Source organism: Bidens hawaiensis, unplaced genomic scaffold, assembly GCF_021521415.1.
Source record: "Bidens hawaiensis isolate Kalapana, Puna unplaced genomic scaffold, B.hawaiensis_p1.1 tig00014233_1, whole genome shotgun sequence".
NCBI lineage: Eukaryota > Viridiplantae > Streptophyta > Magnoliopsida > Asterales > Asteraceae > Bidens > Bidens hawaiensis.
In genome coordinates, this window is record NW_027492227.1 from 303,465 (window position 1) to 330,951 (window position 27,487).

Below are 27,487 nucleotides of genomic sequence, written 5' to 3' on the forward strand. Positions count from 1 at the left end.
ATACAGTATATGTAAATGGTATGTGTGTGTGTAATTATGGGTTGATGGTGATGATGTCTTGTTTTCGTTTGTTGTGTCTTTCTTGCTAAGGTTAAATTACAAACGGCCAACAGCTAAAAAATGCTGGCACTTATTGGTGGCATATTCTTTTAGAGAGTTGTGGATATTCAAATTCAAGTGGATAATATGATTGTTTTTTAAAATATGATTTTTTTTTTCGAAAAATAAAAATTAATAAATAAATAAATAATTAAAAACAAATTTAAGATGACATAGATTATTTTCACACCATATAGGTTATTCAAACATCAAGTGCTTTTATACAACCCGTATAGGCCAGATTTATGTCATAATGTGTCGGAGTGTGTCTTAGTGTATACGGGTCGTATAGACCTATACGACTCGTATAGAGTGAATAAGTTGTCATAAAGTACATTGGTCAATTATAAAGGGGCTATACGGGCTATACGGGCTATACGACTCGTATATCCCATATACTAGCTGTATACACTTGTCAACATATCATGGGGGTGATGGTTGAATATAACAACCATTTTAGATTAATTAATCATAAATTCGTACATATAAACAACCAATTTTTTTCATCGAATTTTAGATTAATCATAAGGTATCTAAGTCGTAGATGAAGTGTGATCAACGACCTAAGACCATCTCATACGCTTCATATGATTTTCCTTTTTCCTATGGGAACAACCTCTATAGTTTATAAGTTCAACCTGTCATCTTGTATGACATGTTTCAACTTTTACGACCCGTTACTTGATTACAATAATTTAGAACATCTTAACACTTTTGACATGTTTAAACAAATGGGTTACACACTTACACATATTGTGTTTGACTTGTGTACTTTAAATGTATTTGGGCATTCATATGATATTATGATTGAGCTAGCATAGGCGGCCATGTTTCTCCTAGTAAAGAACAAGACAATAATTTAGCAAGATGATATCGAGTAACTTATCAGCGGCTTAACTCATTTAGTCATTTACACCCATATTATATTGTGTTTAGCTTCGCATATTCCACATACAACATAGATGAACTAAGTTTTATATATAATTTGTTTTGGTATTGAAGCTCAAACCGAATCAACCAACTGGATATTTATAAAATTACCAAACAAGCTGAAGGTTTTTAATGTTCTTGATTTTTAGTTTCACTATTTGTGATGTTTTTTTATGAACAAGAAAACAAGTTGTACGGACCAAAACAGCCTGTAGCATTATGCATTTATATACTTGTGTGGTGATTTTTATAAGAAAAGAAAGCTGTGTGGACCAAGGCATGATGGCAACCTGTAAGTCTGTAACATTATGCACTTGTTTTTTGCTTAGTGCGATACTACGTTAAGTTTTTGGCCCCTCTTTAGTGTTCATAAGTTTAACTGTTTTAATTCGTTAAGATGGCCCGGAACTTTTATTGCGTGTGGAAGTATATCAGGCAACATCAAATAGCATATCTCTATAGATTCCAAGTGTAACATGATCTTAGCATATTTCTATAGCATATCCCTGTTGAATTAAAAGTTTTCAAAGTTTTATTTGTTTCAATAAACTTACTCAATTATTCCTCCAATTCTATGCAATTTTTTAGTTAAAAAAAATCGAAATTAAGTGAGAAAATGAAAAATATATGAATCTTGATTACTATATTTGTTTTTTGCCATTTTATTTTGTGATATGTTCAATTTGCTTCGCCTAATGTCAAAAAGTGAATCCTCACAACACTGTATCAAAATAGCGTCTATAATATCAAAAACAAAACAACTCGTCCTCACAAATCCAGTGGCGAAGCTTGGACTGAGGCACCGAGGGGGCCGAACTCAAAATGCATACAAAATTTCACAAACGAGGGGGGGGGGGTTCAAATTTTCGGCCGAAAAAGGCTAAGCTTACACTACGTATAAAAATTTTCGGTTGAAAACGGGTAAATTTACACTATTGCGCAAAAAAACAGGGAGTCGGGGGCCGGCCACCCCGGGCCTCCCATGAACAAATCATCAACAAAATAACGAACCACTCATTAACAAATCATTAGAACAACTCTAGTAATAGCCCCTCAATAATACAAGAATGAATGAATGATTTTGTAGAACTTATTTTTCTTTTGATCTTACCTTTTCTTCTTCAATTGATATATGCTTGAAGATGTTAGAATCAAGATTAATATGCTTTGAATATGTGTGTGTATTAATTAGAGAAAAAGGGTGAAGATAAAGATTACACAAGAGTCAAGACTTCCTTTTTATAAGCCAAAATACAGCACACGAGTGTTGAAGTCTAGAACGGTCGATACATGTGGTCCAATTGATCGTAGACGCCCAGTCCACCATACTTTATAATTTGTGTTTTGAATGTACACTTTTCACTTTGTTTCCATATATTTACTTTATCACAACATGTTATGATTTAACCTTGTCACATCATAGAAGAATTAAAATGGAAGTGGATTAGTTGATTTTGTTTATCAAAAACATATAACTATGCATTCCCATTTTGTTTAGACTTTATTCATTTTCTGTGCAAGTTTAGTCTTTTAATTAAGAATCATATGAAAGACCTTTTTTTTAACTATCAACAAAGAAAATATAATAAAGACTAGCAAGAGCTAGAAATGATACAAGTACCAAAACAACAAAAACAGAGCCAACCACAATCACCCAATTGCAAAAATTACAATTTAAAACGACACTAATCCTCCATGTGAGACTCCTCCTCAAGGCTTTTATTTCTTCAACCAAACTCGAAAGTTGAATAGGCACACTACTATGACAAGAGCATTCCTCTTCTTCCATGAACATCACGCCGCAATTAGACAAACTGCTTGAAGAACGTTTTCTTTGTCTCTAGAAAACCTCGAGAATTTGTGAACCTCCAACAAATCCCGAAAACTATTCAAGAAAGAAATAAAAATATGCTTCACCGACTCCTCTAGTTCATCGCATATCATGCATGGGTTTGAGTGTACTGTATATTCCTTTTCGCCAAAACAACAAAAGTTGGAAGCCGATCAGGAACTGCATGCCACGCCACAGAACTTACCTTCCTAGGAACGATTCCAATCGAACACAAACTCCGGCTCGGCGTAGGCGTTCGCGACAATCTTTACTTTAATATCGCAGATCGAAAAGCCACCTGCTTTATCACCCAACCAAATCACCCTATCATCCCCTGGACCCATTCTAATGTCTTGACACAATTGAAGAAGACAAGGTTATTCCTCAATCTCAACTACCCCTGCTAGCTCACGAGACCAATCCCGTTTCCCACAAATCCACTCTTGAAGCACATATAACCGATCAGCCACAACACAACCCTTTGATTTTTCAATAGAAAACAACTAGAATTTCACCCGGCGGGCAATTAGAAAAAACCTCAACGTTGAAATCCGGGTGTTGGTAAAACTCAAGCGTTACGTCGGTGAGTTGACGCGAATTCAGTTAGTATCATTTACGTTCTTTACGATATAGACACCATTAGTAAAACCTTAGCGTCCAAAAAGTATATTTTCGTCAAATTAACATATAAAAAAGATAAATTATTTAAATTGAAGTTTGTTTGATCAATAAACCGGGACGACGGTAAAGCCAAGCGTTGTCAGTCCAGGCATTGAGGCGATAACTGGACACGAATTTGGTCGGTTTCGGCTATGTACGTTACGGTACCCGAGCTAAAAAAGGGGAAAAATATATAAAAATTGAGTGGACCAGTGGGGTGGTGTCAGTCGGTAAACTAGGGCGTTGGTAAAACTAAGCGTTGTCAGTCCTGAACGTTGAGACGTTGAGTCTATGCGAATTGGGTCAATTTTCGTCACGCTAACAAAACGAAAACAAAACAAAAAGCAAAATGGTGTGGACAAACAAGGTGTCACCAACTGGCCCAATGGCAACTTAGCGACACCAAACTTGTAAATTATATATATTAGATAATTTCTGGAATTGAACACACAAAATAGCAGCCCAAGCCACCGATCCAACCAAAATCATGCTTTTTTTTCATCTTTAACCTCATTTCAGAAACCATTCTTCAATTCTATTCCCATCTCCACACTACCGAATAAATCTTAACTATACGGTTCCAATGACACGGGCTCGAAAGTTTAGCTTGAATGGTGGACCATGACCTCGACGAATGGTGAACAACCCAAGTCACCTTCCATCACAACCTACGTTTTTTTATTTTTAAACCGCCACCACTATTTTGCTCGCAATGGCACATTACCCATCAACACATGCTAGGGTTTTATATGATTTTATTAATGGGAAAATTCTCAAAATAGACCTACTTTGGAAAGAGATATCATTTTTGTCCCCCGAACTTTAGAATTCAAAAAATGTCTCCCAAACTTTAGATTTCATTTTTGTCCCTCAAACATCAAAATTCCAAAAATGTCTCTCTCTAACTCATCTTTGACCATGTGTTAGACTTCTAGCATGTGGTCAAAGATGAGTCAGGCCTCAAAACACATGGTCAACGACGTGTTAGTATTCAAACACATAGTCAAAGACATGTTAGCATTGTGTTTGTTTTTTAATATTATATTACTATAACTAATTTTACTTATATTTGGTTTTTCTTTTATAACTTTTAATATATAAAGTTTTTTTTTATTATTTCAAATATACCAACGAGACATGCTTATTTTATCTATGGACCGATATAAACGTACTCAAACTTGAGCCGTGTCAAATTAATATCGAAATGTTCAATAAAATTTGACCCCGCACGATTTTAAATAAAATTTATGTCAAAATATAGATAAAAATAAGCATGTATCGTCGATATATTTGAAATAATATAAAAGTTTATATATTAAAAGTTATAAAAGAAAAACCAAATATAAGTGAATTTGTTATAGTAATATACATGAAAAAAAATAAACAAACAAAAGGCTAATATGTCTTTGACTATGTGTTTGAATGCTAACATGTCGTTGATCATGTGTTTTGAGACTAACTTATCTTTGACCATGTGTTAGGAAGTCTAACACGTCTTTTACAACGTACTATATAGACTTCCTAATATATGTTTAAAGATGAGTTAGAGGGGTACAATTTTAGAATTCTAAAATATGAGACAAAAATAAAAAAAATTTCTAAAGTAGGTCCATTTTAAAAACTTTATCTTTTTTAAACTCGGTTATTTCGTTCATAAATGACTTGTTAATTGATTAATCCTAAATAATCATGAAAATTAAAATTTGGTCCGACGAAGTAACTTTCTTTCTAATATTTTCAGGGCATGGATTGGTGAAGCTTGTTAGTTTTAATCGTTATGTTCATAGGTTATGAAACGGGTCAGCTGCAACCCTTGGTATTTTACTGATGTTAAAGCTTTTAAACCTAGGGTAATTTTGTAATAGGTAAGGTAAACAACTTGTGTGTCAAGTTGTTATATTAGATAAGTTAAAATAATAAAAGTTAGCATATCTAGAAAGATAAGGTTGTAACTTGCAACTAGTTGTGCAAGTTGTTCTAGATTATGCAGATTTTATGTTATATGTTTTAGTATAAATAGGTGGCTAAAGTGTCTTGTAAAAGTGTGGTGGTTAAATCCCTTTAATACAAAAAAGTTTTGTGACTTTGATTGCCAACAATTGGTATCAGAGCTGCAAGATCAAAGGGCTGTTAAAGAAAAAAAGAAAAGAAGGCTGACTGCCACCCAACCCAGGACTTGTGACTGGTTCAAGGGCTGTTGAAGAACTGATATGTGATACATCGTTTGTGAAGAAGACTGTTATCAGCAAGGTTTGCTGTGGTCGATTGAGGCTGATGAAATCGATCTGTGATATATCGAATTGTGAAAGCTGCAGGAAAAATCGGAGGGGCTGTGAACAGCTTCCAGAAGGTGTGCGTGAGACAGTTTAGTCGTGTGAAACGACTGAGTTGGGCTGGTTGTGTGGAACAACTGCCAAGGCGAAGGCCTGAGTGATTCAGGTTGTAGTTTCTGTTCAGAGAGTGATCATAATCTGAGTGAGGTTGTAGTTGAGAGAAAGTAGACGACAACCAACAATCTGCGTGGAGCGTATTTGTAACCAACGGGTGATCAGGTAGTTTGGTTTGGAGATGGCAGAAGGTGATGTGAAGATCGCAGAAGGTGCAAATTCTGTTGTACCAACCCGTGAGCCGAGTAACGTGAGTTTGCAATGCCCAAAACTGACCACAACAAACTATACTGCATGGTCAATTATGATGGAGACAATCTTGGCAGCGCACGGTTTGCGAGAGGCCATACATCCTGTGACGGGAGGTGCGGTAGAAGAGAGAAGGAAGTTCATGGCAAATGCCATGATATATCAGTCGATACCTGAAGATGTTCTTCTTCAAGTATCAAAGCACAAGGATCCGAATGATGTGTGGGAAGCACTACGGGTCAGATATTTGGGAGCCGAGAGGGTTCAAAAGGCTCGCTTGCAAAACACTTAGAAGTGAGTTGGAAGCAATGAAGATGACTGAGACAGAGACGATTGACGAGTTCGCGGGAAAGTTAAGCGGGGTGCAGTCAAAGTACAAAAGTCTCGGGTCTTCACTTGATGAAGAGCTTGTAGTGAGAAAGTTTCTAAATTCCATGCCAAAGAAATACTTGCCAATAGTTGCCTCGATTGAGCAATACTCAGACATTGAGAATATGGCGTTTGAAGAGGTGGTGGGACGTTTGAAGGCTTATGAGGAGCGTGTGAAAATTGAAGACTCAACTGAAAGTTTTCGTGAAAAATTGTTGCTCACTCGTGATAGAGAACGGATTAAAGGAAGATGTGGCAATTGTGAATGTTGTCATGGAAGAAGCCGGAATCGCGAAGTAGAAAGAGGCCGTGAAAGCTTGTCTGGTTCGAGAGGTGAAGGACGAGAGCCAAAAGGAAGACGTGATAAATCGCGGGTCATGTGTTATGGATGTGAGGAATTTGGTCACTATGCCTTTGAAGAGGCCAATCTAGTCCAAGAAGATGATGACGCTACGCTACTGTGAACATTAAACGACTAAGGGGGTGATTGTTAGTTTTAATCGTTATGTTCACAGGTTATGAAACGGGTCAGCTGCAACCCTTGGTATTTTACTGCTGTTAAAGCTTTTAAACCTAGGGTAATTTTGTAATAGGTAAGGTAAACAACTTGTGTGTCAAGTTGTTATATTAGATAAGTTAAAATAATGAAAGTTAGCATATCTAGAAAAATAAGGTTGTAACTTGCAACTAGTTATGCAAGTTGTTCTAGATCATGCAGATTTTATGTTATATGTTTTAGTATAAATAGGTGGTTAAAGTGTCTTGTAAAAGTGTGATGGTTTAATCCCTTTAATACAAAAACAGTTTTGCGATTTTAATTGCCAACAAAGCTAAAAGAATTAATTGATGCATTTATGAGTTTATAAGTCTATGATAGAAAACTGAAATACCCACAATTTCTTGTAAAATAATAACGCGTTGTTGACTAATGACTATTGTTGAAGACTTGTATTTTCCAAAAGATCTTTTGTACGCTATAATTAAGGTCATGTATTTGATGTATATCTAGCCTTCTAGAGAATCGTTAAAAGCTTTTAAGCAGCTTTTAAGTTGATGTCGAGAAAAAAATTGGGTCTTAAGTAAAAAGGTTTTTTATTAAGTAAACAATTAATCTTTTAAATGAGTTTATTAGGTTATGTTTTGGGTTGTGAATTTTTTTATTTTATTTTATTTTTTTTTTTTTTAAAATAAAAATTGGCTTAAATGAATTTGGTAATTGAGTTTAAACATTAAGAAATATAAATTTTTTCAATACACACAAATGTATTCAAAATTCTAGACCTACTCAGGCAATCGGGTCGAGGACAGTCGCACTCCTCGCCCCTTTCGGGGTCCAGCCCTGGTGCCATATCTTGTCGTAAGCTCAGATAAATATTTTTCTTATTTTTCTTTTACATTATACAAATCTTAGGTAGGTATTGACCAACAAATATTAAAGGCATCAGTTACATAAAGCATAGCATACATTTTGTTTAAATTCCATGACAACTTTTTAACTTACATCAGGTTTATTAATTAAATAAATAAATGGTGGGTAGGGTTTCTCAAGTCTTAGTTTGCAATGAGGATACCAGATATTCAAGTATTAGCATATGAGACACTTAACCTCTTATTTTCTTTTATATTATTAGAGAGTTTAATAATTCTTTAATCAGCACAAAACGCCATGTGCGCTATTCTTTCACAGTCTAGTGGGCATCGTCTAAGTCTTTTCAATCCTATAGCTTGTATGTGCTCATGTAACCACATATGAAACGAAATTACATATAATTAATAGGCGCAATCCTAACTATTCTTGGTAAAATAACGAATCACGACTTCTTTTAATTAGTTGAGAGCTATCACAATCTAATGGTAGTTTCACCTTTCACAATTGAGTCATGTGAATATCAAATAAAAGTTTTCCAAGATCAACCCCAATGAGGGGACTAAAACACGAGCCACCAACCTTAGCATCAAACTGTTCACTTGTCCAAGTCGCTCATAACACCTTCTTTTCGTTTCTATCTCCCCTCTTTTCTAATCGCATCCAATCGTTTGGCTCTATATATCCTTTTACGAAAAAGTATGTTTTCTATCATAACGTTTTTTTTCTTAAAAACATATTCGATCAAACTCCCCTAATGGAATGCTCTAATAGAATATATCATTAGTTACGTATACGTTAAATTACAAATCAATATAGACCATCATATAAATATAACTATTGATCATTGTTGTAAAAGTAGGTCTACAAGGCCGAGTACTCTTCGAGTACTCGCTACAAGGTATGGTGCCGATGAGAGTTTCTTTAACTCCGCCTAGTTACTAAAAATTGTTCAAAGGTGATCAACATTAGCCAGAATCACATCGAGTCGGTTAACTTGGGTCTATTTTCACTTAAAATTACAATATAATTCGTATTTCTATAATATTAAGAACAGATATCATTTTTTTAATTAATGATTAACATTTTTTAAAACAATTTTGGTGTTTAAAATGTATTTCTCTTATTTATATTGATATTCAATTAGTTTGTTATAAATATTAGTAAACTTATGATATTTGAAATATATATATATATATATATATATATATATATATATTACCCAAAAATTAATTTTCTTTATATTTATCATGTCCGAGTACTCCCCAAGTACTTCCTCCAAGGAGGTCGGCCGCCTAGGGACCGCCTAGCGACTTTTACAACATTGCTATTGATAAACCTTAGGGTCCTTTTCTGCCAATCAACTATTTGCCCAATCTAGCTCCACTTAGTTATGTCTTTCTCTAGAAAACACTCACCAAACCAATCCAATTAAACCTCACCACCATTCATTCATTGATAGGTATAATCAACCCTTTATATAAACCATTTCACACTCTATTTTCTCTTCTCCATGACCATAAACTAAACACCATGTGCTTTGAAGTTTCACCTTTCTTTGGATGGCTCAACCCATCATCGGTGTCGTCTTCGTCATCATCATGGTCATCCTCTAATTCCCATGACACCATGATGTTCTCTAGAGAACAAGATTTCCGCGGTGAAACAATACAATGTCTACCTCTACTAAGTCAATTACTCAATAATCAAGATGAAGACGATAGAGGTTCAAAGATCAAAGAAGAAGATAACTTCGATAAAGTGACAATTGCGCTAAACATCGGTTTACCTTGTTATAGTATAGAAACCGCAAGTGATCATTCGGTGATCACTGAAAAGTTGTTTGATGAGTTTAAGGAAGAAGATGAACAGAAGAATTCAGATATGAAGATGAACTTTAATGATAAGCATAACCATGGGTACAACGTTAAGAGTGATCATGATCAAACAAGGTTTTGGATACCGACAACATCTCAAATCCTTGTTGGACCTATGCAGTTTGTTTGTCCCATATGCAACAAGACCTTCAATAGGTACAATAACATGCAGGTATGCCTTTCCATATATAGTATATTTACATTCTATTAAATTATCTCAATTAGGGTTTCTTTCCATATGGATATTATATTATATATATACATACATATAATCTTGATTCTTTGCTGCACATATATTGCTTCTAAGAGTTGTTAAATAACATAAAAAAGTGTTTAATAATTAAGATGATCATCCACAATTTGCTTTATAAATAATTTCATATTTAATTTATGACATTTTGTAACATGACATGCCTAGATCATCAATCATACAAACAAATATTCCAATAAATATTCAGGTGGTCCGGGTGTTAAAAGAACTATGTTGATCCTAATTTGGTATAAAATAATTTTAGGGTTTGACTAATTTATGTATCGCTTAATGTTCGATTTTTCACCTCTTATCACAACTCCTCATGAAGCTCTTAATCTCTCAAATTTCTATTGGAATTGCTACCACCAGACGAGCAACAAGTCAAGATTAAGGAACCGCAACACATGAATCATCCGCAGTGTTCATATAAGTATATATGGTTGTCTTTAAGAGAAAACATATAAAAATGTGTTATCATATTCTACATGATAGGATCCAAATATTTTTTTCTATTTACCAAAAAAGGACCTAATTCTGGAACAATATCATTCATAGATTCATGATTCATGCATGATGAAATTTTAGATACTGTAGCCCTTTATTGAAATAATCAATTCATTAACATCCTTTGAGTAGTTGAAAACTTGAAATTGAGAAAAAAATGAAGCAACTTTATTATAGTGGAAGACTGACCGAATATATGTTGACCATGTTTATGTTGAAAATGCTGCCCGTTTTTCAAATGGACTGTTGATCCCATGAACGTGGCCATGATTGATATTATTAAATAAGCAACACTCCGATTTGCTATTGAAACTGCGGTCACAGATAATAACATGGCAAATGATATTTATAATATTTTGACATGCTTAATAGATGCACATGTGGGGGCATGGTTCTGAATATAGGAAAGGGCCAGACTCACTTAAAGGCACACAACCAGCAGCCATGCTAAGACTTCCATGCTATTGTTGTGTTCAAGGGTGCAAGAATAACATCAACCACCCTCGAGCCAAACCGTTGAAGGATTTTCGCACGCTTCAAACGCACTACAAGAGAAAGCACGGGGCTAAACCGTTTACATGTAGGAAATATTGTACCAAAAAGTTCGCGGTCAAGGGAGATTGGAGGACACATGAGAAGAATTGTGGCAAGTTATGGTATTGCACTTGTGGATCGGATTTTAAGCATAAAAGATCACTCAAGGATCACATACGCGCTTTTGGGAATGGGCACTCACCGCATCCTTGTCTTGAAGGGTTTGATCATGATGACAAAGAATGTGTTACAGGTTCTGACGATGAAATCACACGTTTATCGAAGTTAATTAGCCAATGAAACTATTTATAGTTTGATGCTATTAGCACTTTAAAGATTGCTAGTAACAATCATTAGAGTTCTAGTAGAATCAATACCTTCTTTATAATTTTCTCATGAGTATTGTTGTAATAAGGCAGGAAATCCTCTTAAAGCCTTGAAGTCCATAAATTTTCATCTTTTCATAAGTGAGAGGAAAAGAGTAGGTGAAATGTCTCTCCTTGATTAGAGAAAATTTACGGGCTTCATAGTTAGCGGTTGATTTCCACCATTTGAATCTATAATTCCGTTTTTTGTGTTTTGGTAACTTACAACTTTCGTTTTAATGTTGTTTCTTCGGCTACTAAATTTATGGCTTATGCTTGTTTGTTACATGAGATGTTTATGACATTATTTTGATTCATGTTAACAGTACTTTAAACCTTCAAACTACATCAAATACTTTCGTAGGACTTAATTTTAATGAAGCAAATTTCGATTAAAAGAATGTAACATAGTTCTCCTTTAAGCATTTACACTACATATTTTCGTTTATCAAAAAAATAAGATCTTTTAAGAATATATATAAATATATAATCAAAAGCGTTGTTATAGATGTAAGATCGGGTGATCAAGTCAGCAGTGCGTCTGTAATTCAGATGACCCTTAAAAGAAGCATTTTATAACTATCAAAGTATCTAACACTCAATAAAAACTTTATCACAACTACTAAAGGCGAGCTGTCACGAGTGACAAAAGGGCCTAGTCCTACAAAATCAACATCTCCGGTATCAGCGGCATTACTCCAACTCTCTTATATTTAAATGTTTCTTTTCTATTTGAAGTGTGAACAAATAGTTTAAATTGATAAAAAGTCTACTATGTAGGGATGGATTAATGAGAAAAAGGGGTCCACCTACTCCAACTATAATATCTTTGTCATATAAACTATATGTAAACTTCCTAAATTAAGTTTAGTCAAAAAGATCTTGAATTCCAACCCAAAAGAGGGGCAACAGTAACACAATGTCAAATCATAACCCAGACTTCCAAAGGGTCTTGCAAATGTCATTTTTCCATATTTATGATTTGTGGTTAGATGATGATCCTGTTTTATTTTGGACAAACGTTGTTTAATTAAAATTGTATTAGAAAATTAATTATTTTAATTTTCGTTACAAATTTAATAAACCAACATAAGCGTATTTTAAGTTATTAGATATATAACCGTAGTGATAACAGCAAAGCAGTTATCATTGTCCTTTTGTCTCAAACCCTAATATATTTTGTTTGATCATACGATACAATATCTGGTTCATCATACTCTCACAAATATCATACTCCTGTCTTGCTCAAATCAATCTGAGTTTTATCTGGTCAAAATATTTGGAAACCATAAATAACTTTGATCTGATAGTTTTTACACGACTCTCAAATATCCAAAGATACTCGTTTGTAGAAATTCCCTAACACCAAATAGTTGAGCAGCAACAAATAATATATGTCATAGACTCATAGGCTAAGGGTTAATTGACAGAACAAATGACGACTAGGGTTTTACAGTTTTAAATATTCCTAGCTAGTATGTCAACAAGAAAGACGAAGCGTGTGAAGGATAAAAGGAACACAACCTATATTCATGCCTGCATTACGCTCATCATAGCAAATTAACATGTATGGCTAATAGTATTTGTTATATAAATATTTGTTACTACTAAATTATATTTTTAACACTTTTATATACTAGTGGCTTGTCTAGACTCGTAAGTCTAGCCAAAATCGATATATAAAATTAGGCTTGAACTCTTCTATCAAATCATGAACTCCGCCAGATAAACTCAAGCTCACGGCTCAACTCGTCACACTCCTAGGCATATGTACTTTATGTATATGTTAAGTGGCCATCACACTCCAAAAGCATACATACATGTTATATAGGTGAAAAAAAAGCATATGCTTATTTGAGTGACTTAATTGCGACAAAAAAATTGTGTAACCTAATTAAAACAATACTAAAACTTTGTTGCTATTATGTGACGATTTCCTTTTCAGTAAGTAATATAACTAATGTAGCCTATTCATACTCGCTAGTTTACTAAATGATAGTGCATCTCGTAGTATTGACATGGTTTCACGTTCAAGTTGTGTTAATTACTTAGTGCGTGACTCTTTAGGATCATATATATGTCACAAGTATTGATACATGGGCATATATACATCCAACAATACGTAGCCACAACTCTCGGATAGTCTTAAGAATAGGCAAGCTGAAGCACCATCTAAGCTGAAAATCAAATTTCTTGTCCTAACAATCATTATTCAGACTAGTTTCTATGCGGAAAGTTTGATAACTTACCGTATCAAGAGCATGCCTTATTACATTTATCATATACTCCAATACATTTTTATCATACTTGTAACACGCCTGTCTAAAATTGGCTAATGTGTCATTATCATAGAGTTAGATGATAAAAATACAATTCCATAAATGGATAATCATTATAAGATTAAAAAATTATAAATTCATTGCATTAATTTGTACAATGGTATTTTGATACTCTTGAGCAATCTTCTATGTTCCATCACCCCAATTGGCGTGATGGTATGTACTCTAAGCCCTTATGGTTCAATTATTTAACATGGATAGCATATGGTACCTAGTCCAAAATAGGCGTGTTGGCAAATAACACAAGCTATTCCCCTTGTAACATATTGATATTCTTTTTCTTACGATTGAGTATACACGTTCGCGTTTATACAAAATGTATCATGGTGCTCAGTGCTCACTGAGCTTAAAAATTTGAGATGCTCTGAACTCGACTCACCATCCACAGATGATGGTGTGCCATTTATACCACAATGATGAGTTTGTGGCATTCCTCATAGAAAATGTAGTGACTTGGTAACATATAATGCATGCACATATTATTAATAAGCAATTTTTTTCTTAACAACGGTCATGAAAATGTCACAAAATCTTATTTCGATTTAGGCCATATTTGTTGAGCCGGCCTTGGTAAAAATTTTAGATGTTGTGAACTCAACTCACCATCACGGATAATGGCGTGCCATTTATACCACAATGATGAGTTTGTGGCCTTCCTCATAGAAAATGCATACATGTATGAAATATGATCGAAATATATACATGTCTGAACTTGTAAACTAGCTCATAAACATTTAATCCCAAAACATGCAAACTTGTGAACAAGTAATTTGCAAACATGTAAACTCGTAAACATGTAAATAACATATTTCATAAACTAAGTAAAACATTTTTGAAACGGTTTAACTTTCAAAACATTTCATAACAGTATAACGATGGAGTATATATAGAAAATCAGGAATAAGATGGCCAAAGTTTAACTACATGTATCAAAAGACAAGGTTTTGAGACTTTCAGGCTATTTTCACCTTAGTCGATTGTAATGCATCAAAACATTGTTGACTTGTCACCCGCGTTCGTTAAAATCTTTTAGCTTGTAATGCTAAAACACGATGCCGATTTGTTTATTAATGTTCTTATAAAGTTTCTTGACCATTTATAAATGGAGTTTTTTACAAACATATATGTTAAATAAAGTCTATTTTTAATGATTTTGTGAAATTATAATAGTTTACTTAAAACAAATGTACTACAATAATTATAATCGGCTTTCAAAAATGCTTTCATATAGACACAATTATTGGGTTAAAATCTGAATTGAGCCAATATGTGGGCTACGGGAAAAAAGACGTTCCACAGGTTCAGTTTATACAAGCTCAATATTAGAGTCTACAAAAAAACAGGTCCGGTATGTAATCCTGAAGTCTGAGCCAAACCCGATTAGGATCAGGTTTGACAAGAACCGGTATAATGAAACCGGTCAAACGACCCTGAATTGGTTACACATGATCTTTGTCTTTCTTCAGATCGGTCCAAAGCCTCAACTCGTTGAATTCAAACATGAACAAGGAATTTCGTTGGATTAACTAAATGAACAGACACGAAAAAAGGTCATGTACGTTCAATTGTGTACGTGAACGTTCCCTAATGTCTTTGTTTACGTTCGCTAATGTTAGTTTGTTCATTAAAGGTTTGTATCATATTCTGCAGATATTGATCCTACTGGTGCTGATACTGTCAGTGGCATAACAATGGTTGATGAAATAAATAGTTTTAGGATTTAGTCCATCTAAAATGGCAAAAGATGTGACATCAACAGTCTAATTTGCACAAAATCATTGATGTCATTGTCTAATGTCTAGTATGATGAATAGCATCATGCATGACATTCATGTATGTTTGTATACCTTTTAAAACATGATTACATCAACCAATCTATAAAAAAGTGTAAACCAATTACCACATCTAAAAACTGTCCACATTGTCACCTATGAATAACAACACTAGGAAACTTAAACTTATCTGAAACAAAAGGTACAGCCTTAGGATTGTTAACAAGATCTTGATACAAATCATACTCAGCCTCATAATCATGCAAACTCAGCTCCTTTTTCTGATTAGTATGATAATGATGTTTAGCCGAACCCGATTTACCAAACCCAAACATACTAACTCTCTCACACAACCCCAAAGCAACCATAACCGCCTGCATACCCGACGAGTAATGAAACTCTGGTCCACCATGCGACTCACTCCACGCCTCCAACGACTTCCCAGATTCCACAAACCGTTTCACCGAATAATACTTCACAATTCGTGCACATAACACGTCGAGTTCCGGGTCTGTTATTATCAACGGCGATCTATGCGACGAATTGCAAACAGTGTAATCGAGAAAATGAACCGGTTGCGACATGTACATTATTATCGGCACGTGATCGCCATACGGGTGACAAAAACACCAGCCTCTGCGAGAACATAAGTGCAGGATATTGCTGTTAATAAACGAAACGCTCGTTTTCGACCCGACAAACCGTTCATACCCGCCGATTCTCGCATTATTTAACCGAATCACAAACTCGTGACTATCAATTACTTCACCTAGACTAGCTTTCAGCAAAATCCCACTATTACCCACCACAGCACACGTCTTATACTTCCTAAATTTCGAACCTTTCAACACGTTGACCATGTTTGACTTTGACATTACATCAGGGTCAAACTTACGGCGTCGCCACCAGTCTTGTAAACACCGCCGGAAATTGAGCTGCAGTTTGTGTAAATTAAGCTCGGTGGGGCCACCCCTGACGGACTTAGCTCCGGTATCTAACCGGTAGCGTCCAATTGACCGGAACGAACGGTGGAGATTGAATTTAGGGTTTTGAAAGTCGCCGTCCACCAAGTGTTCGACGTTTTGCCTCAATGAAACATCGCCCAAATCCACGGCTGCATATGATAATAAAGTTTGATTAAAGACCGTGTGTGTTGGAATTGAGTCGGTGAGGATATAGCGGTCTCTTCCGGCGCCGGAGACGATGATACGGAGGCAGAGAGTGACGGCGGCGGCGGCGAAGACGAAAACTGCACTGAATAAGGGGCGGACTGACCGCTTGAGAATCATATTGTTTAATGGGTCTAGTTAAAGTTAGAGATTAAAGAATTGATTTGAAATAGATGAAAGTTGGTGGATTCATCTTCTTCATTGTAGTACGATTAAACGATGAATTGCTGAGTGAATGAGTGATTATTATTGAAGTGGTTGTTTATCTTGGGAAGGTGAGATTCCATTTTAGTCTATTCTGCAGTTTAGGAATACGACGTGACGTGACGTGACGTGACGTGACGTATTCTTAATATTTATTTGTTTAATTTTGTGTTACTTTTGGTAAAATGCTTTGCTTGATGATTCAAACATGTCAAACACGATACAATAAGATATGATGATCTGTAGTATTAATCAGGAACACACCATGATAATTAATCGTGTGATTTTTTCAAATACAAACACGCACAGGTTTACTAACATGTCAATATATTAAGACCTATTTAAAAGCACTATAATTTTTAAAATGAGCATAAAAGTTTTATTATATATATAATTTATAACATACTTGAAGCAAAAAACCACAAATTTATAACATACTTGAAACAACAAATCATAGTATCCATTAAAAATATAATATCCGATTTTAACGGGAATGAGTGAAATCTTGTATGTAAGTATGACTTTAGGAGTATATATATTTTTATTTTTTTAATTAAAAATCTATAAAGCTTACTGCCATGTTAACAAGTCTTTAACCTGTTAAGACGCGGATTTAAACATGTCTTAAACAGGTCGACTTGTTTAGGACACAAAACATGTAAAACTCAAACCCAAACCTATTAAAACCTAAATCATATCTTGTTAACAAGTTCGTGTCGTATATTGGCATCCCTACACTATACATGGCGGCTAATAAAGGTAAAAATTATATTTATATAAGTATTAGTTAATGCATTGTGGAGTAGACGGTTTATTTTTATCTGTTTCTGATTATTTAATTTTTGTATCGTTCGGTATGATGAAACTATAAAAGGGAGGAGGGGGGGTTTGTGTGGGGAAGGGGTGGAATATGGTGACAAGTGACATGTGGTGGAATTAGTTGGTGAATGAATCATTACATTGTAAAGTAGTACGAATTAAGAGCCATGTAAATATAACTACTACTTTTCTTGGAGAAAAGTTTTAGGCTGAGGGGTGTGGAGCGCTAGAAAGGGCGCAAGAGGCCAGACGCTCGCGCCCCGGGGCGCGAGCTCCACACCACCGAGACGCGAGAGGGGCGCGAGAGGGGCGCGAGAGCGGAAAAAGAGGCAGGCGCCAGGGGGCTCGCGGGAGCTGTTGCGCGTGAGGGTGCTTGGGGAATGGTGAAAGAGCCGTTGGAGGCTTAATGTGAATAAAAAAAAAAATTTTTTTTAATAAATTCCTCTATATATATCACAATATATATCACATATATATTCCTAAACCAATACATACCACACCCAAAACCCCATTTTTTTTTAAAAAATAATGTCGTCGTACTCGTCTGATTCCGACTCCTCCGAAGAGGATGATTTGCTTCTTCATGTAGGGGGAGTTTTGACCGCAGCCGTGGTAAATCTCTTGCAAAATCAAGCCCATCAACCCCGACTCCCGAGGGTTAGAGCACCACCTCGTGAGCGTGATCGATCGGGTGCTAACGATACTTTGATGAGGCATTATTTTAGCCCTCAACCGGTATACGCGGAGTCGGATTTTCGAACTCGTTTTCGAATGAGCAGGCAATTGTTCACGCGTATAGCGAGTGATTTAGAGGCACGGTATCCCTTTTTCCAACAAAGGGAGGATGCTAGGGGTCTTCCCGGTTTTACCCCTCTTCAAAAATGCACGGCTGCTATCCGTCAACTAGCGTATGGCATCTCGTCGGACGCTTTGGACGAGTATTTACAGATGTCGAAAAGGGTTGCACGTGAATCCCTTCATTTTTTCTGCCAAGGTAAAAAACATTAATTTTACTTTTTATTAAATATTTATTACATTTTTTAATATATATTGTACGTAGGAGTCATATCGACTTACGCTCGGAGATATCTGCGTAAACCTACAACGTATGACATCCAACGCATATATGAGGTGCACGCAGAAAAACATGGTTTTCCTGGGATGCTAGGTAGCATCGATTGTACGCATGTTGGATGGGCTATGTGTCCAACGGCCTGGCGAGGTCAGTTCCACCGTGGTGATCATGAAGGGCCGACCCTCATACTTGAGGCGGCGGTGTCACAGGATCTTTGGTTTTGGCATGCTTTTTTTGGTGTTGCTGGGTCAAATAACGACCTTAATGTTATCGATCAGTCACATTTGATCAACGATCTTATCGACGGGGTTGAACCACCTCAATCTTTTGTTGCAAATGAAGAACTCTTTAAGTACGGGTACTATCTGGTCGATGGTATTTACAACGAATGGGCTGTGTTAGTTCAAGCTTTTACAGATCCAGTCGCCGACAAACGGAAGTATTTTACGAAGAAGCAAGAGTCTGCTAGAAAAGATATTGAAAGAGCTTTTGGAGCTATAAAAAAACAATATTATGTTCTGGCGAACCCGATACGTTATTGGACTCGGGAGAGGATAATGGACGTCGTCTACACGTGTCTTATCCTACACAACATGACGTTAGAAGACGAGGGCAAAGCTATATGCCAAAACTACCAAGGTGACATTCCGCCACAACTGTCCACAATCAGTGATCAACAAAAACTTCATAACATAGCAAATATCAAGAGCCGTGAGATACACGGGGATCTTCGACATGAGTTGGTTGAACATTTGTGGGCGAGGCGACCAGAGGATCTTGTATTAGATTAGTTTTATTATTAAATATTATTGTTTGTTTAATTTTTAGTATGTTTTTTTTATTATATGAATTTTCAAAAAAATGTGTGTTTTTTTAAATAATTTTTGCGTTTTTTTAATAATACGTTTTTTTACTACATTTAAAAAATAATAAAAAAATAAACCGCTCGCGCCCCCTCTCGCGCCCCTCCACACCATGGCCCGGGGCGCTATCACCACTACCAACACCCATCTTATCAAGTTTCTCTCTCTGCCACACGTCACAATATTATTGGATGGCGCCCCCACTCACGCCCCCTCTCGCGCCCCCCACACCCCTCAGCCTTACAAGTTTTCATGCAATGAGATCTAGTCATCATTGTTTCCATCAACCAATGGTGTTTAAAATTTTACATAATTTATTATTATATGTTGTATTTCGTGTTTAACCTTATGGAAAGGATTATTAAATTAAAATACATTGAATATGCTATGTATTGTGTATTTCTTTTTATTGAATTGAAATTCTATAAAACAATATTTGAATTATACAACTTTATGTTTTTGTGTTCACTTATTTTTATACAAGCCTGATTTTACATATAATTCTTCTACTAAGTCATTTGTCTAGTTAACTCTAGATTATTCAGGACTCGGTTAGATTCATTTACAACATGGCGTCTTATTGTTTACATACAATTCTTTCGGTGCTGGTAAGTGAAAATGGAATCCTTTTTCGCTTGAAGTAGATTAGTTACAACAATTTTCTCTTAAAACGGACAAATAAGAGCAACTTTCACCTGGAATCAAAAGCAATTTTCGTCTAGAATAAACGACTAGCTGAAGCAAATTAATCACTGCAGGATGTTATGTCACCGCAATTTTTTTCTTCAATTCATTAATATAATTTTGAATTATTTAATTTCATAATCTATATAGGGTAGAGTTGAAAGTTGATGGCATGTGAAACTCCATCAATGTTAGTTGAAAGCTAATTCACATTATCTATTAAAACAATTTGAGTACAGTAGAAACTCTATAAAGTAATACATTTAAGACCACCAAAATTTATTAATTAAAAGAGTTATTAATTAATCGATAAATTAATAATTATTAATTTATATATGTATATATCGCAATGCAATGGATGTCGAAGATGTTCTGACTCACCCATAAGAAAATATAGTTGCACAGTTGTTGACTGATGAAGAAATTATTGAAAGCGTTATTGGAATTAATAAAGATGATATCGATGAAGAATATGATGAAAGTTCTACAATGGAGCCCCCTTCGCGAAACGAAGCTATTAAAGCGGCAATCACATTGAACAATTTCTTTTTGAGCTATGAGAAAACAACACCAGAAGTTCTTACCATGCTAATAAAAATTAGAGACGAGATTCAAGGGGGAATTGATTTCAACAAAAAACGAAATACAATTGAGTCATTTTTCAAGAAACCTTTATAAATCATTCATGTAATATGCTATATATAAGGAATTATTAATTTATATTTTATATCGTCGCTGGACGGAAGCCATTGAAAAAGAATTTGCGAACTTTGACTCCCTGTGTTTCTCCAGCGGGTTCTTCTGACTTCTGCCGTCAGTTGACTTACCGTTGACTCAGTGAAGTTACCATTATGCCCTTTATAATAATAACAACACATCTTCATCATCCAGATCTTCAAAGTAAATACATATCTTCATCATCTACCCAGATCTTCACCATCATCATCTACCCAAACCTAGATCTTCATCATCATCATACCCACACCACCACCAACGTACCTCTTCACCAAACCCGGAAACCCTAAACCCATAAACCCCAAACCCTAAAACATAACTCCGACAGAGGTGACCGCCAAAAAATCAAGAATATGAATGAAAGATGTCCGGATTTGAATTTGGACGGAGGTGACCCGGAAACCCTAGCTGCCACCTCCGCCGCCGCACCACCACCGTCTTCCTGTTTCCGGAACCCTAGCCGCTACCACCACAACCATCTTCATCCGGTGACAGTTCATGTTGGTGGTAACCCTAGCCGGCGCCACCACCGCCGTCATCCTGTTGCCGGAAAAACGAACAGGTCTTCTACACCACCATGGAGCCATCGCCGCCACACATCTCTCTCTCTCTCTCTCTCTAGCCGCCACCACCACCGTCTTCCTAATTTCTTCAATTTACAATCTTGAATACAGAATCTTGAAACCCTAAACTCACTTGTTGGAAAAGGTTGAAAGTTGGATTAGTTTCAAAGTGGTTTATGCTTTGGATATGAAGATGATAATGAGATTTAGATGAAAAATGAATTGTTATGGATGGATGTGGAATTTATGTTGCTGTTGGTATGATTAAGATAAGGGTGATATGGATATAAGGACATGAGGATGATTATGAATGATGATGATGATAAGATTATGATGATTATGATTATTATTATTATTATTGTCGTTTATTATTATTATTATTATTATTATTATTATTATTACGAGATGATTACCAAAATACCCTTGGCATTCGTCAGTCAACGACGGTCAACTAACGGAAAGGAGTCAGAAGAACCCACCGGAGAAACATAGGTAGTCAAAGTTCGCAAATTATTTTTCAGTGGCTATTCCATCTCCCGACGATATAAACCAGGGAGGAAAATTGTAGATTTCTCTTATCAAAAATGTATTATCTTATAATTTTAGCGAATTATAAATTTAACACCCTATCCCCAAGTCGGGACCGACAAAAAGTTATTATCTTAGAGAATTTATTAAATAATCGAGTATTAATTTATCGAGTTTCTACTATACAAGACTTTCTTGAAGCTCCATCAATGTTAGTTTAGAAACTTTAATAAACTTTCATTTTTGTATAGATACAACACGAGGGAAAATAATGTAGCCCAAAAGTAAAACTTATATCAAATGAAAAAGTAAAAACATTAGAAAGTCAACGGGCCTGTTTTGACTTTTAACTAGAAGTCCGGCCCATCTCAATAAAGCAAATGGTACTTTGCAGTTTGTATGCAACTCTAAAGGAAACTAGGAAAGTGGTGTCACTTTTCCTTTATTTCAAAGAGAGTAACCTTCGGTTTTTGTTTATATGGTTTGTTCAAATATGTGATTTTATTTCAATAGTTTCAAATTTGCGATTTTCGTCCATGTGGTTTCATTTCGTTTACAATTAAACCCGAGTACACTAACCCCGTTAAGTTTAGTCGTTAAACCCATCAGCGTGCCCCTCATATGAGGGGTATTTTTGTCCCTTTACTCTCCAAATAAACCCAAGTCCTAATTCACAAGGCCCATCACGTGAAGGGCTGGGGTGTATTTAGGGAAAAGAAAGGACAAAAGTGTCCCTCACGTGAAGGGCGTGCTGATGAGTTTAACGACCAGACTTAACGGGATTACTAAATTTGGGTTTAATTGCAAGTGAAATGAAACCACAGGGACGAAAATCGCAAATTTATAACTATTGGGCTAAAACCGCATATTTGAACAAACCACAGGAATGAAAACCGCAGTTCACTCTTTCAAAGATTAATAAAGTGAAAACAAAAAAGAATAATAAACTCTTTGAAACATTTAAGGTTAAGGCATTGTCAATTCAAAGTATGTTGAAACAAATACATATTTCTGAAACCAAATGAGCAAAATGAAAATTTGGTAACAAAGACCAAGTCTGCAACTTTTTGAATTTGTTCGAAGTTTTCAATGGACCCACCATGTTGATTCTTCATATAACATCAAAATGATTTAAAGTAACTATTTTTATCATAAAAAAACATTATGAGACACCAACAATATAAGCATTCCATGAATCTTTCTGTTGAAAGCTTGTAACTTCTTCATATTTAATATCTTTACCATCACCGAACCCTTGAATGCTTTTAATATTCTCACTGTCGGGCATTTGACGGATCCAGAAATGAATGGACCGAAATCCTGCTTCTTCCATACAATCTTTAATCTCCGGTAACGACCACCTAACACAAAAAAATGAAAAATTAACCAATGTTTGGATATTAGTCAAATATATAAAATACACTTTAACGATAATGAAATAAAAAAGTATTACAGTCTCCAGCTGTATGAAAACGCGTGGCGAAACTTCTTGTTTTGATGTTTATGTAGAGTATAATGTAGACTGATTCTTGTTTTCCTTTGAATTATGTCAAATCCCGTTTGCTCCCATGTATACTGGCAAGTTATGAACGAATATAAGATAATATTATAAAGAAATGGCAAGTCGAGCCCGAGTTGGCTACGCTCGTTCCTCACTCGTTTGACTCATTTAAATAAAAATTCAAATTTTAATATATAATAAATATAACAACGGATAAAAATATTGCAACAAAAAACAAAATTAATGCATATATTATATCGAACCTACCTATAGATCTTAACAAAAATTGAGAAAAAACAAAAGTAATGCATATAATATAATAAATTCTCTACTGCATAAACTTTGCATTAAGTGTGTGTCAAAATTTTATTTTATAAAGCCACGAGCGAGCTCGAGTTTGACTTTTCAAACTCGTTAAAATAAACAAGACAAGCTGGCTCAGTCTTTTAACGAGCTGGAGTCGGCTCGGCTCATGCTCTCCCGCTTGGCTCATTTGAATTAAACTCCAAATTTTAAAAAAATAATAATAATATGGATATAATTTTTTGGTAAAAAGCATAATACTACATATAATGTTTTGAATCTGCCTCTCAATCTTTAAAAAAATTGGGGAAAAAAAGTATATATAATATTATGAATTCTCTACTTTATAAATTTTGCATTATGTGCATGTTAAAATAAAGGTTCGTTCTTTTATGTATCAACGTGTAAAAAAAACTAACGAGACACAAGCTGGCTCGAGCTTTTTACGAGCCATGTTTGAGTCCAAGCCCAACCTGGCTTGGCTTTTTTATAGCCCTAATAATATAGGATATGTAATTACCGTAAAATTAGGAAATTTCCTTTGCATCCTAAGTTCACATTCAGATGAGGTGCCGCCATAAAGATCCATAACAAAGATCCCGCCTTTTTTAGACAACGCTTGAAGGGCATTTTTGAAATATGAAACAAGCTCACGGCAAGTATGTAGACAACAACAGCTATAGTTAAATGCACATATAATATCTCTAGCTGGAATTGCATCAACGGTTTCAGAACCGCTTTCATTTTCTTCAAGTGTTACATTTTGCACCATGCCTTGAAGACTGCATTTCACCAATTTAGCTTCTTGAGGCTGCAAAACGTTCCCGTGGTAAAGGAAGATTCTAGAAGATAAATCCGCCCCGATTTTGTTCACATTATTCTCCATGCACCAATCGAGCGCCTCAACGTCCAAATCTAAACCTATAGACGTCCTTCTCAAGTCACTTCTGAGCCACTCAGTACTGTAATCGAATCAAGTGCTTCACAATCACATATTAGTGTTTCTAATCTAATACTTTCCATTTATGGAAAATTCTATGATTAACATTGATTTAGTTTCTTTAAAAACTCGAAAAGTATGAACAGTTAAAAGAATTAAGGTTTTCATCATCAAGTTTAAAGCTTTACTCTTCTACTGATACTTAAAACACATTTATTGTGAGTGAATTACCAAAATGCAGCATGATACATATCAAGAAACATTTAATTTCAGAAAATTCATGATAATCATCAATTCATCATCGTCGTACTCAGTAAATCCTACCAATAACAAAGCTATGGTACTGAGGAGGGTAAGATACAGACAACCTTACCTCTACCACCGGCTCGATAGTAGTTTCGCATCAAGCCTTGGACAAAAGACACATAACACACAACCATCGGAACCCTGACTGATTGGTGCATGTACCCTTGTCTTTCGGCTATCAACACGACCACATGATGCTTGATTAACCTTCCACCACTTTTAATGTTATTTTCACAAACGTCAAAATTAGTGCAATTTCACTTTTGCTCACCCGAGGGCCACACATAAATACATTATATGCGTACACCGCAAGCAGAACGTTAAAATAATATTAATAGCCTTAATATTAACAATAATAATAACATTAAATTCATAATAATAATAATAATAATATTAATAACCTTAAGAGAGCAGTGCCACAAAAATCCTCTTGAAGATGAAGAGGTGCTCTGCCACCAACATAAGTCAAAAAGAACATTTGTAGATAACTAATGTCTCCTTTAGGTGACTGCAACAAGATTCAAAAATACTCAATAAAACCCAAATTAAATCAAGGGTTTTGTTTAAATCACTAATACCTGTACAGATTGCTGATAAAGCGAGAATTTTGATGGAAGATGATGCTTATCTTCGTTATCGTCTGATGGGTTTTGGTCGTCTGATTCTGGTTCTTCATCGGAAAGATTAGTGGGCTCAGATTGGATTAATGCTTGTGGCTCATCGTCTTCAAGGTAGTATGATGCGTCCTTGCGATTACGATGGTTTTGGTGTTGGTTTCTTTGCTTCTTTCCGTTCTTACCCATTTTGCGGCTTCGTTCTTGCTGTTCTGAGTTTCAGTTGGCGGCTGTATTGGGAGTGTATTTGCATTGTTTGCTTTCCTTTTTTAGGTTCTTCCACTTTTGCCCCTCGCAAATACAAAGCCCGGTCATCTGGTTACATATATTAGCAAAAGGTTATTCACGTCCTTGATCCAGACAGTGCTAGTGACTCGTCCCGTCACCAGTGGCGGATCTAGCCAATAATTTCAGGGGTAGCAAAATGTTTTTAAACGCATATTAAGAATTTTTTTTTGCCGGTTTCGCGTTTACCGGGGCCTGATTATGCATTTCGCGTATAGCAGAGCCTGGTAACGCTATTTGCTAAGCGCTTGGTTACGCGTTTGACGTGTTCCAAGCCCGGTTCGCATGTACCAACATTTAGTTACCTGTTCCCACACATACTAGCACCTAGTTAACCCATTTGCAATGGCAAATCCAAAATTTTTATTAATGGGGCAAAAATAGACAAAAAAAACAAGTTGATTCAAAATGGGTCAGGTCAAAATAACCCAAACTTGTTTGCTTAACAATATTGTAAATTTATTCAAACTTGAACTAAATATTAAAATGATTTTATTGATATCTTTCGATCAAATCAAACACATACTCTTATAATCAGTAGTTTTAGAATTTACTCAACAAAAATTATTGATAAACAAAATATTTAATTAAATAAGAAAATACAAGATAATTATAAACCAAAATCAACAAATTAACTAGATTTGATTAATAGGTAATATGAAATATTTAACTATAAGATGATTTAAATTAAAATCAAACTAAAAAAGTATAATATGTAACTATGTTAAAGTAAAAGGGGTTAATGATAAGTTTTCTTTTATGTTTAACCCATGTTTCAACTATCTCCCTCAATTCTCTTTCTCTCTCTCTTCCAACATATTCTTACGCCATGGGGATTTCGGTTAAATTGCAGGTTTCTTAATCTTGAAAGGTATAGTTGTGTGGTTACAAAAGTTTTTGAGAGGCAGCGTAATATAGCTTCAGGGGTAACGTAATACAAAAAACCATAAAAAATAAAAAAAATTCACTTCGCCGGAAAAGTTGAGCCGCTACCCCTCACTCTTAAATAGGTCCGCCCCTGCCCGCCACCACCATTTCTGGTGAAAACGCACCGCCATAAGACTAGGGGTGTTATTCGGGTTACTCGGGTTTGAGAAATTCATTTATTTCGAGTACTCATACCTGACCCTAATCTCCTACAGGTTACTCGGGTTTGGGTTATTTAGGTTTGGTTTTTATGAGTATGGGTTAATAGTGTTTCAAGTATTGATCTAAAAAATTACAAAAATATGTATGTGCCAAAATTCAAGCAAATATAACATCTTCAAAATTTAGCTTACAGCCGCCAACTGATGCAAATAACAAACAACACATTCCCAAATGCACAATCCTTTAACATGTCACATTAATACTGATAAAAGGT

General features: G+C 35.3%; 2 protein-coding genes and 1 pseudogene across 2 annotated transcripts; 1 reads left to right on the top strand and 2 right to left on the bottom strand.

Annotated features, from left to right (window-relative positions):
• Positions 1-9,224: 9,224 nt before the first annotated feature.
• On the top strand, positions 9,225-11,665 carry LOC143546136 (zinc finger protein WIP3-like). The gene is made up of 2 exons (XM_077037864.1): positions 9,225-9,940; positions 10,898-11,665. The coding sequence occupies exons 1-2, from the start codon at positions 9,425-9,427 to the stop codon at positions 11,357-11,359; spliced, it is 978 nt and encodes a 325-aa protein (XP_076893979.1). The 5' UTR covers positions 9,225-9,424; the 3' UTR covers positions 11,360-11,665.
• A 3,741-nt stretch (positions 11,666-15,406) lies between these two features.
• Positions 15,407-16,949, bottom strand: LOC143546138 (beta-1,6-galactosyltransferase GALT29A pseudogene; annotated as a pseudogene).
• Positions 16,950-23,226: 6,277 nt separating this feature from the next.
• Positions 23,227-26,062, bottom strand: LOC143546139 (uncharacterized). The gene is made up of 5 exons (XM_077037865.1): positions 25,804-26,062; positions 25,627-25,733; positions 24,500-24,941; positions 23,629-23,750; positions 23,227-23,536 (listed from the first exon to the last, which is right to left on the bottom strand). Exons 1-5 carry the CDS (start codon positions 26,026-26,028, stop codon positions 23,338-23,340), a joined length of 1,095 nt encoding a protein of 364 aa, XP_076893980.1. The 5' UTR covers positions 26,029-26,062; the 3' UTR covers positions 23,227-23,337.
• Between the last annotated feature and the right edge of the window lie 1,425 nt (positions 26,063-27,487).

Bases quoted from the DNA above. Each gene is read 5' to 3' on its own strand.
- LOC143546136 (XM_077037864.1), top strand. From the start codon at position 9,425: ATGTGCTTTGAAGTTTCACCTTTCTTTGGATGGCTCAACCCATCATCG. The intron at 9,941-10,897 runs GTATGCCTTTCC...CATGCTTAATAG, and splicing joins ATAGGTACAATAACATGCAG to ATGCACATGTGGGGGCATGG.
- LOC143546139 (XM_077037865.1), bottom strand. From the start codon at position 26,028: ATGGGTAAGAACGGAAAGAAGCAAAGAAACCAACACCAAAACCATCGT. The intron at 25,734-25,803 runs GTATTAGTGATT...ATCTTGTTGCAG, and splicing joins TTTATCAGCAATCTGTACAG to TCACCTAAAGGAGACATTAG. The intron at 23,751-24,499 runs GTAATTACATAT...ATAACTTGCCAG, and splicing joins GGAAATTTCCTAATTTTACG to TATACATGGGAGCAAACGGG.